At 36.2% G+C, this 11,226-nt stretch overlaps 2 protein-coding genes across 2 annotated transcripts; both read right to left on the bottom strand.

Moving 5' to 3' along the window:
• Positions 1 to 170: 170 nt before the first annotated feature.
• On the bottom strand, positions 171 to 7,406 carry LOC132181231 (pre-mRNA splicing factor SR-like 1). The gene is made up of 5 exons (XM_059594353.1): positions 7,170 to 7,406; positions 6,210 to 6,593; positions 3,527 to 3,607; positions 2,037 to 2,108; positions 171 to 1,391 (listed from the first exon to the last, which is right to left on the bottom strand). The coding sequence occupies exons 2-5, from the start codon at positions 6,495 to 6,497 to the stop codon at positions 552 to 554; spliced, it is 1,281 nt and encodes a 426-aa protein (XP_059450336.1). The 5' UTR covers positions 6,498 to 6,593; positions 7,170 to 7,406; the 3' UTR covers positions 171 to 551.
• A 2,563-nt stretch (positions 7,407 to 9,969) lies between these two features.
• LOC132182125 (microtubule-destabilizing protein 60) lies at positions 9,970 to 11,100 on the bottom strand. Its single transcript, XM_059595326.1, has 5 exons — positions 11,047 to 11,100; positions 10,847 to 10,945; positions 10,703 to 10,762; positions 10,532 to 10,626; positions 9,970 to 10,319 (listed from the first exon to the last, which is right to left on the bottom strand). The coding sequence occupies exons 1-5, from the start codon at positions 11,098 to 11,100 to the stop codon at positions 10,190 to 10,192; spliced, it is 438 nt and encodes a 145-aa protein (XP_059451309.1). The 3' UTR covers positions 9,970 to 10,189.
• Between the last annotated feature and the right edge of the window lie 126 nt (positions 11,101 to 11,226).

Below are 11,226 nucleotides of genomic sequence, written 5' to 3'. Positions count from 1 at the left end.
CATTCATCTATCCCAGTTCCAGCTTTGACATGGGATACCGAACTGGTAGAGCATTTGAACAGTTCCATTCTACATCGCTGGTTGGCCCGTTGGCCTTTCCCAGGTCAGCCCTCAGGGCATGCTTAGTGCTAAAGCACAAAAATTTGAGGAAACAAAATCTAAGCACAACATGAAAGTCAAAAGTAGTCATCCACGTTTAATCAGTTAGATGTAGTATTACATGTTCCACAGAAGTCTCCCAAACAATTATCCAATTATGAAGCATTAAATAGAATGTAACCAGTACGCAAAACAAAAACTGAATAACAACTAATGTACAGCAGCCAGCCTTGCAAAAGCACACATAGAATACAAGGCTGGTATTGATAGCATCCCTCAATCTACATCTACTCAGAGAGAGAGAGAGAGAGAGAGAGAGAGAGAGAGAGAGAATAAAGGGTCCAAGTCATGAAGGCGTTTGCTTTATTGATCCAAACACAAGGAGCTGTACTCCTTAAAGACGTCAATAACACATTTGATACCACAGGAATTTGCCTGAGAACCACTTCACACTATTTCCAAGTAGAACCACCGAGTCTAATTACTTCTTCACCACCATTATCCCTCGTAGGAATCCTTTCCATGCTAGAGTCGCCTTTTTGATTGCCTAAATCACCATATAGATCCTTAAGTTTAGCCAAATTGCTAGATACCGATGTCCTCTCCTTGCTCCCATTTCTTTGTGGACTTGAAGGACGATCAATCTGTGCAAGGCCAGCTTGCAAGCTCCGACTTCTGCTCCTGCTCCTACTTCTACTCCTACTATGATAATGCCTACCATCATCATGGCTGCTCTTCTCATGCTCCCTTCTGCTTTCCCTCTCAGAATATTTGGACCTCCGATCATAATCATAACTCCGCTCTCTATCTCTCTCCCGGTCCCTATCTCTATCCCTGACTCTGTCCCTCTCTCTATCCCTATCCCTTTCTCGATCTCGAACCCGATCCCTGTCCCTTTCTCGATCTTGCTCCAGATCCCTTTCTCTTTCTCGATTCCGATATCGGTCTCGATCCCTGTCTCTATCAGAGTATTCACGACTCTGGCTGCGACGGCTCCGGGGAGATCTTTGCAGATCATCATTGCTGGCTCTATCATGAGAGGCAGGTGTTACGGTACGACGAACAGGTGAGGAGTCCCTGGTAGAAGCACGATGAGGAGCACGCTGACCAAAAGAGACAGAAAGTGCAGCTTTGACAGAGGGTGGCCGACGAGCAGTGTCATCAGATCCATGCCGGGTAGTATCCCCAGTTACACCACAATGCTTAGTGGGGAGGTTCAACTTCTCAAGATTCGATACAACCTGGCGCATTACAGGAACAGGGATGCGGGGAAAAAGGGTATCAAAGTAGTACTGCAAGAGCACGAAGTGTGTTAATTCACTTTTCCACCAAATTGGAAATGAAGACAAGCCATGATTCTGTCCAGATGTTTAGTAAAAACTTGCAAGGTAGAATATCAAATACAAATACTCTAAAATTTATTGCAATTCATTTTGTAACCTTATTTTACAAGACCTCACAGGAGTGCACAATTCTTTCTCTTTGGCATGAGACTTGAAGGGAAAAGAAGGCAGCCACATCTTGCTCTTTTAAGCTCGTTCTTTTACAAATTATTTGTAGGACAAGAAGGCTGGACTTATGCCCACAGACATCTATAGTGCCTCATTAAGCTGTTACATTAAAACATGGGAGCAGCATTGTATCTGTTTTTTTGGAATTTTCTGGCACATCAAGATTCTAGAAGAAAGTATCTGAAGATGAAAAGATCTCAGTTTAACTTAGAAATACTAACTATTGTATTCTCCTTACTTTAAGTTTTAAGAATTTATTTTCAGGAATTCCAATATCAAGTGATTCAATAGACTGTGGTATGCAAAGTAAGTAATTATTTATGAATCTTGGATATTATTAACCAATGCTCAATAAAGTCAAACAAGAGTAGAGAAGAAAGTGCTGAAGCAGGCACACTGATATTTGAAATATTAAGCACACCTAACCTGTCCAAGAAGCAAATCACGAACATATACACCCATCGTGGTCATTCTTCCATTGGATCCAGGAGAGAATTCCTGAAGTACAATATCATGATTCTATTATAAAATGGACAAGGATTATATTAAGAAAAATAACTAATTCCATTGAATTTGAGTAAGTGTTTTAACAGTTATCACAAGACTGGCAGTACAAATAGATATGGTGAAAATGATATTTACTTACAAAAGAAAAAGAAAAAAACGCAATATTTTTATAGTTGGATAAGATCAACCAACACTTGCAGCCCAAAGATAACGTAGCAGAAGCCTTGAGAGCTAATTGGACATAAGAGGTTATTTTTAGTTGAATTCAAACTAGTCCAGCAAATGAGCCTGAAAATCTTTACCCGACCACCTTAGATAAGTAGAGCCCTTTTCCAGCCCACTAATCTTCTCTCCATTTTCTCAATAATTGTATTCCAATTCAATTTTGCCTTGAATGGAGCACCCAAAGGCCCAAGTATTTCATGGGCAAAGACAAAACCCTATAACCTAGAATACGAGCCAAACCATTCACATTCAGCACATTACCAACATGAACCAATTCAATTTCGCCAAATTAATCTTCAACCCTAAAGCAGCTTCAAAACAAATGAGAACACATCTCAAATAACGAAATAATCTGGTGCAATTCCACAGAAAATAAGGGTATCATCAGCAAATAAGAGATGAGAGATAGATAATGAATCATCATTCCCAGCCCCCACCAAACAACCTGAGATAAAACCCCCATTCACAGCAGCTGGCATCATTCGACTTAGAACTTCCATAACAATCACAAATAGGAAAGGGGATAGAGGATCACCTTGTCTCAGACCACGAGATCTATTGAAAAATTAATTGGGAGTGCCGTTAATCAGAATAGAGAACTAGAGCTGGAACCATCTTGCTTCCCTTATGAAGTTAACAAAAAGTCTCAAGGTAAGGATTTACATTAATGATAACTAAAAAGACTGACCTCTTCTTAAGGCATTGAAAACCTTGCCATGGGGGCTCAACACCTTATTAAAGCCAGCGAACCAATGCCTAGATCAGTCCAGGTCTTTAATTAGATCGTTTAAGCATATGACTCTATCAAACCAAACCAAACCCCATGGGTTTTTTATGACCTGTTAAACTGAGGCAGTTATTGTAGAACTGCCCAGGTTTCTTCATGTACTTCAAATTACAAATCTATCTAATTTTTTAATTTTTTTTCTATACATTTGACATTTTGGTCTATTGACAAGAAAATTGCTATATTAAGGAAAGAGATCAAGAAATACATCTTCCTTTTCAAGAGTTACCATTTTTTGCAGCAAAAGAAAAAGCATGTAATCACACTAGAAGAAAGCAACCATTCAATAAATTCAATCAAATTTAGAAAGTAAGACACTCCCTTAAATTCTAATGAAATATGAAATACTAAAAAACCATATGCCAATAGATAAAAGCAGCATAACACCTTTCAATACCTCTTCGTCTTTAACATATGGATCAAACCAACTCCATAAGGTCTTTGGATCTGCAGCATATCTCAAGTACAGGAATCCAACCTGCAACCAACATTTGACATATCAGTCCCAGATATTCTAAGGCATAACAAGCTCAAAGCTAAGATGAACTGTAAGCACTATATTAACATATGATGTACATGAAAATAATGAATATCATAACATTAGCTACAATGCCCCTTTCTTTTTAATAAATTACTATTCATTAAAAAATAAAAATAAAAATTGGCTACAATGTCAGAAAGAATATAAAATTGATCCCAACTTTAAAGCACAAATGGATGAGGCATCTAAAAGTTATAAGAACAAGAGCATACGACGAATAGTAGTTCTAATATACATGAAACCTACTTAACAAAAATATGATAGCGAAGACAAAGTTGTGTTTCTATAGAAAAACAAACAAAGAGCCTCTTACGGTGCTAAGAGAAGCAAGAACCCTAGGTTCTCAAAAGAACCTAGAAGTCAAAAGGAAACTTTATATAGAACACAAATTCAAGTGTCCTTAGCGTTTCATAACCTCTATTTATAAGAGGATAGAACCCTAAAATCCAAGTATAATTGAATCATAGCCCTAAATTAATTATAATCCTAGCCATACATTTACGAGGCTTTGAGAGTATCTAATCAGGTGTTGTTTCATTGGAAAAGCAAATGGCAAAGCAAAATCCAAGAAAAGGTTGCTGTTAAAATCCCTAAGGAGGTCGCCTTTTTTTTTAAGCTTGGAAATGTGCATAGTGGAAGATTTTGACTCGGGATATCTCATCAAAAGGAATATGATTCTTGTTAATTGGTTTTGTATGAGTAAGTCTAGTAAAGAATCAGTTGAACACCTATTGCTTTATTTGGAGTTCAGTGGGCGATGCATTTGAAGGTTATTGATGTGTTTTTAGTTGGAAGGGTATGTTGAGGGGACATAGTAATGAACCGACCTGGAATGCTACTCCTCTATTTACAATGGGGATTCTTAGGAGGGAGAAAAACAACAGGACCTTTTCTGGTCTTAAGCTTTGAATGACCCAGCTTAGTTTCTTTAATTTTGTGATCATTGTATGCATAGATGCTTGTTCTCGAAGCATCCAATTTTTAGATTTCATAGATCATCTGAATTTTGCATGTATTCTTTAGGTGAACCTTTTGTATAATCCTACTATACTTAAGGTGTCTCATTTTTCTAACAAAACTTTATTAGTTATTAAAGAAATTTACATTACTCTTGCATCACCCTTTTACAATAATTTCCTGCACTTCTTCTCTCCTTTAAACCACAACCAAAACCCCATCTAAACACCATCACCCTCGTTAAACTGCTATCGAGATCTTAAACATCCTAATCTTAAAACCGTAGCCCATAGTAACCAATTTTTTTTTTTTTTTTTTTTAAACATGTTTAATTTTCGCCGCTCTAGGCTGTCTTGGGTTATGCCTAGCCATGTAATTGACTCGTTTGCTTGTTGGTTGACTACACCAGTACTAGGGGTGGTGTTGTGTGGAAGATGGTGCCTTCTTGCCTCTTGTGGTATCTTTGGAGGGAAATGAATGATAGAAATTTTGAGGGTCGTGAGAGGATGTTGGAGGAACTAGAGTCTTTTTTCTTTTATACTCTTTATCTTTGGACAACTACTTTTGTTTATCCTTTAGTGCTTAGTTATCATGATTTTCTTATTCTTTTTTATCTATGTTTTCTCTTATATACTTCCTGTGTACTTGGGCGTGTCTTACACTTTTAATAATATTTCGATAACTTATATTATAAAAAATAAAATAAATAAATAAAAAACATGTTTAATCTTCCAAACACTGTTTAAGCATATACTCTTCATATCCCATAACTCAAGTTTCAACTTGTGTCCCTTCCTCTTAGCAACCCCACATCACAACCATCTTTCATACCCTTATAGAGAGCCTAAACCTAATCCTATTTTCCTAGCTTTTCGTAACTGATCCCAAAATATCTACCTTAAAACCCCTTATCTACTAGTACTACGGCCAGAAAGAACCCATTTTTACAAGTGAAAAATATAGAGACAAAGAAAACCAATTACATGTGGGGCACAGATCCAAGAAAAAGCACTAGCCACATCTGCACTATCACTCTAAAATGGCTAGTCAATTTGAAGCTTTTCTATAATTACTTATAATGCTCAATTTTACCTAGTAAGTAAGCAATGTGGGGAAGAAATACATGTGGAGAACAACTCACTACCACAACAAAAAATAAATATTAAAGTTTCATTACTAATAAAATCCCAATGAAAAAGCATTCATTATTGCAAAGGAAAAACTAGACCTAAATGAGCCCTCTAGAATCACAAACATAGATCAGACATTCTAAACAATTAGTCAAAAAGCAACTTCAGATTTTATATAACCCACATTAAGAAGATGTCAAAACAAGTGCATGGAAATTTCTTAGTAATTTTATGTAGATGATAAATACTATTAAAATGAAAATATGAATTTGACAAAAAAATCTAGAAAATATATTTCTTAGCTAGATGGTTTTCCTCTTATTCAAATGACACTCCAAAGACGCATATATCATGTTGACATATAGGCACGCAAATCATTTCAGTACTGTCAATTCTTTGACTAATCTAAATCAAGACAAAGTGAAACATAGATACGAAAAGGCTCTACTTACAGCTCTAATGTAAGGAGAATCTGGGTGCTTTAAGAGGCCATGCATTTGTTTGACAGTGAGTTTCATAGTAAAAAACTTATAAAGAAGACAGAACGCTGTTGAAGGACCACGGCAGTTTCCAGTCATCCATGGTTCCACGTGATCAACTTGATTGTAAATTTCATCTATCACCTCATGGTATGTCTTTAACCGGTAAAGCTCTTTGAAGTAATCAGAAGAAAGAATGTTCATACAGAGGACTTTTTCTAGCAAAGAATCAATTGGTTTACCACAAGTCTGTATCTCCATTATTGGTTATGAAATATATCCACCCACACTTACAGAACGAAGACAATTTATAATTCTCAGCAATAACGGTAAATTGGAAGCGTCACCGTCTCATTCCTGTGACAAAAGAAGTCAACAACTAATGAGGACACCCGAATGAATACAAATACCAGAACCCAAAAACAGAAATTACCAAGAAATCAATGAAATGGGAAACAAAAAAATACAAAAAACCCCACTCCACTGAGGCTGAAGTTCAATTTCTTAGCTATATTCTCCTTATTTTAGACCAGAGGGGAAAAAAAAAAAAACGATTTAGAAATATTAATCTTCAATTAATTTTTTCCCGAGTAATTTTCATTATCTAGAATCCGAGAGAACACACAAATATAACCTACACAAAACCAGCCTAACAAAAGGTATTAAGCTTTGGCAAAGGAATCAAAAGCAACAGGACTAGAAAGAAAACAAAAAAAGAAAGGAAAAAAAAAAAAACGAAGAAGACGAAGAGGTAATATTAAAAACCCTAGAAATCAAAACACAAAGATCGAAAAGCCATAATCCAACAATTGAGCTGCAAATCCTCAAAACTGAAACAGTAATACGATAATACTGGAACAAATAAACAAACAGAGAAGCAAATTCAAAGAGAAAGCTGCAGAGATTGGGTATGAAATCATAAAGCTTACGCACCAATTGGAAGAACTGAGTCGGTGGAGGCTAATGCGACGGCTTATACGATGACGTTAAAGGATGTGGCACGGGCAGTAAACCCTAACAACAACGCCGTTCAGTTTTGGCTCAGTTGGTTTTGGTTTTGGTTTTGGCATTCGTCACCATTGAAGGCGATAGAGAAAAGGAACAGTAGTATGGTCAAGCGCCCTACGGATTATAGTACCCAACCGGTTCTATGAAGAACCGGACGAAAGACCCACACGTCTCGGCTCGCGCGTGACAGGCGTTTTAATTTTTTTTTTTGGGGGGGGGGGGGTTGTTCTTTTCAAGAAACCGAGAGCAATTAGTCAAAACTCCTGCTGAGCCAAAATAACCAAAAGGAAGTGCAATCTTTCACTCATACATTACACAGGGATGTTTATACAAGGTGGTTTTATGTATAATCTTTTATAGTTTAAGGTTTTAGATCATAATTTTGTAATCTAATAGTTTTTTTTTTAAAAAAAAAATAATAATAATAAGTAATACTTCTATTTTTATAAATAAAGAAATATTATAAAGATAAAAGGTCTTTAGTTACTCACTCGATCTTTACCTAAACAGATAGATTAAATGTTCTTTAGGTAGCGTTTGTTTCAGTTCCTTTTGCCAATTTTTGTTGTTTGATATGGACGGAAAATGTTGGCCACCAATAAATAATTTTTTAGTGAACAATAAATTTGTCGCTAAAGGAAAGAAAATAACTCACACTCCCGAAGAGCGCGTACATCATTTTCTGAAGCTTGTTTCCCCTTCTTTCGGAACAACATAATCATCCATTATCATATATAGAGGAAAACTTTGCCTCCTCTGCCTTTCAACCGCCATTTCCTTTATTTTGTCACAATCTTCTCTTTCTACAGCAATCGTCTATCAATCACTTATCTTTTCATATAGAGATTTTTATGAGTGTTTTTTTGTTTTGTTTTTTTTAAAAAAAAAAATTACAAGCAAATGGGATTTGACATAATGAAAAAATTTTCAATATTATTTTCAGGGTTTCAATCAAAGAATAAAAAAGAAATCATTTTTCCCAAAAATATATTCCCTAAAAAACCAATTTTTGTCAAAAACAAATCCAACCTTAGTAAATAAAGGATCAAAATTCAATCAATACGTTAACAAGATGGTTTATTCAGGGCTTGCAAAAGCCAAGCATGTGACTAAGCATGGACATTTTTGTCACTTTGTCAATGTTTCCCCCTCCTAAAAATAAAATCTTAGCATGAAGTACTCTTTAATATTCTTCTAGCATGGCTCTCTGCTCTCATCACACAACGTTTCCTTTCCCTATTTTTTATTTATTTAAATGAAGTTTCCATTCCCTTTCACACTTTCTAAGCTTTTATCCTCCTCAAAAGTCCCAAGAAAAAAGGCAGAAAATAGTGCCTCGCTGCCTCCCAAAGAGGTCAACCTTTTCTATTGCTTGTTGTAAACTCTTAACATTCTGTTATTTGCTAAAGAAAAAAACATGAATGATTAAAAAGAAAGAAACAGAAGAAGATTTGAGAAATATGTTTTCTATATATTTTATATTTGCTAAGATATTGAAAGAAAAGATAAGGAATAAAAAAAATTATAAACTTTGTTGGGTTTTTTGTGAATATGATCAATTAGAAATATTTGTTCTGTTATAATTGTGTGCATTTGCTTGAATCTTTTTATCTATAAATCAAAAACTACTTGAATTTGGTGTATTTTTTAAAAATGTTTTTATATTATGTTGAAGCAGTTTCCAGTATGATGAGCTCAAGGGAATCCAAGCCTCCACACTACCCCTTGCTTGTTTATGCTTTCTGTTAGACCTGCAAAATTAGAGCACGCATTAAGAGGATGCGCCGGTGTTGGTCGGCGGTTCCTCCTCCGATACTTAAGTCAGTGTTTATTTAAACTTAGTATATGTCTTAGTCCCCCACGTACCTTTGGGGTGAGGCCTTTATGGTTGATCATGCGGAGGTGGTTATGATGACTGGGCGGAAGATACTGGATTTTGGTGTAACAGCCGGCAGAGTTAATATTCGTGTCTCCTATCTTTATGATTGGCAAGAGGCTGTTACATATATTAATAGGATTTCGAGGATGTCGTGTATTTGTTAGGAGTCTTTTAAGAGCAGGATCATAACCGTTCCGATGATCTTGCTATGTGTGAACTGTCCATATAACCAAGTTGTATCCTGATTGTGATAGATGCATCTGGTTGTTAAGTGTAGGAGATTTATTGTGATAAAGTAGTTGGCCTTTGGTCGTCTGAGAGTGTAAGAAACGACGCCGTATCCATTGTTTTGTGCTAGGTTGCATTCATAAAACCCATTCGGATGTATCGGGCTTTCTTGGGTCATTGGGCCTTTGACCCGTGGGTTCAAGTGATGGGCTTATGTGTAACATATTATATTTTTTAGACATAGATAATGGTATAAAATATATTTATCTTTTCTCTTAAAAAAAGAAAAAAGAAAAAGGTGGAGCTTGTTTTGAGAAGTGTATTTTATTTCAATCAGCTGCTGCTCGCAGCTTTGTACTTGAAATATCCTTCCAGGCCTCACAATCCGTTGGTTTGTTTCGGGCTTGTGGCCCGGACCACCTTTGATAAATATCTAAGAGGCTTAAAGTCCATTGTCCATGCTACTATCTCTATCTGATTATGGTCTAATTCTTGTGTGATTTAAACAACAGACACAGAGAGAGAGAGAGAGAGAGGTAATACCGTAATAATAAGGAAGGGAATTACAAGGCAAAAGACTATTTACTTTATTTTGTCTAAGGAAAAAGCCGTCTCCTCCCATAGAAACAACACCCACAAAAGAAGAAAGAAAGAAAAAAAGAAAAAAAAACTAGGTAATTCTCACTAATATTAACTCCCTATAGACGACGACGTAGCATATGACAACTACGTACAGAAAGTAAAGTAGAAGCTTTCTACGACTACATTGTACTTAGTAGTATGCATGAACAAGCATGAGGAGTACGTAATTGACAAGCTTTTCCGGTAGGCTATGCTCTTATCTGATGGGCTTCAGACCTTGACTCCCTTGAAAATCATAGAGTCCACCGGAAGAGATGCGGGTTCCGCACTTGCCGCTCACGATGCGGAAACTTGGGTCTCTAGGAACTGTCAAGGGCCTGTTTGATCTATAAAATTAAAAACAAAAACATGTTATCAAGAGTTTGCAGATCCCTCACGTGGATTATTAGATAAAAAGATCTCATTTTTCTCAATTTACTAAAGAAAAGTAACACAAGGTTATAAGGGTAATATTTTTCACCTTTACTGTGTTGACTTGTGGTTTTTCCTTTATTTTTTGTTTGGTAATGGCAACTGTATGAAAGGGAAGCATCATTACCTTTGTGGAAAGAAGGGTCTATCGAAGAAAGGCATCAACTGAGCTCTCGGAATCATCTCCTTTCTTAACAAACGAATCTCTTCCTCTTCTATCATCTGCTTCAGGGTTAGCATGTTTATATATATTACAAATTAATAAATTAGTGTTTTGAAGACATGTTTAATTAATTACCTTCTGCAACTTCTCTGCTTGTTTTTTCTGTTGCTCTATGATATACAACTTGGTTGCAACCTGCATGAGTAGTTGCTTCCGTTTGAAATGTTCAAAGTAATTAAGAGATCGAGTACAAGATCGATCAGCAAGCTCATCACTCACCTCGTAGTTAAACATGGCGCGTTTGAGGGCTCTTTCTTGAGTACGAAGTTTGATTTCCTGTGGCTTGGTGTTCTCTTTTGTGAGAGACTTTTGAGAAGCCTAGAGATCGACATATATACATGTATGGAGTCTCAAGACCAAGATCGAGAGAGAGAGAGAGGAATGGGATGGCTAAAAGTTTAATACATATATATATTTACCTTAGATTTGCCAAAGAGCCTGTCTTTGAGTTCGTCTTTTGTCTGTGAAAACATCCCATGTACGTTAGCTCCTTTAGTGACAATAATTGATGATATAGATTCCGTTTGGGATTATGTTAGAAATTAAAGTTTTTGTTTATAAAAAACACACGTCCGAAAGAGTGTTTTAAAAAAAGCTTT

The sequence above is a fragment of the Corylus avellana genome, chromosome ca5, assembly GCF_901000735.1.
Source record: "Corylus avellana chromosome ca5, CavTom2PMs-1.0".
Classification (NCBI taxonomy): domain Eukaryota; kingdom Viridiplantae; phylum Streptophyta; class Magnoliopsida; order Fagales; family Betulaceae; genus Corylus; species Corylus avellana.
This window is presented reverse-complemented; position numbering and strand designations above follow the sequence as displayed.

Coding starts and splice junctions, on each gene's coding strand:
- LOC132181231 (XM_059594353.1), bottom strand. CDS start 6,497: ATGGAGATACAGACTTGTGGTAAACCAATTGATTCTTTGCTAGAAAAA. Junction 3,608..6,209: donor ATTCTCCTTACATTAGAGCT/GTAAGTAGAGCC, acceptor TGTTGGTTGCAG/GTTGGATTCCTGTACTTGAG. Junction 2,109..3,526: donor CATATGTTAAAGACGAAGAG/GTATTGAAAGGT, acceptor ATTGTACTTCAG/GAATTCTCTCCTGGATCCAA.
- LOC132182125 (XM_059595326.1), bottom strand. CDS start 11,100: ATGTTTTCACAGACAAAAGACGAACTCAAAGACAGGCTCTTTGGCAAA. Junction 10,627..10,702: donor AAGCAGAGAAGTTGCAGAAG/GTAATTAATTAA, acceptor ACCCTGAAGCAG/ATGATAGAAGAGGAAGAGAT. Junction 10,320..10,531: donor AGACCCTTCTTTCCACAAAG/GTAATGATGCTT, acceptor TTAATTTTATAG/ATCAAACAGGCCCTTGACAG.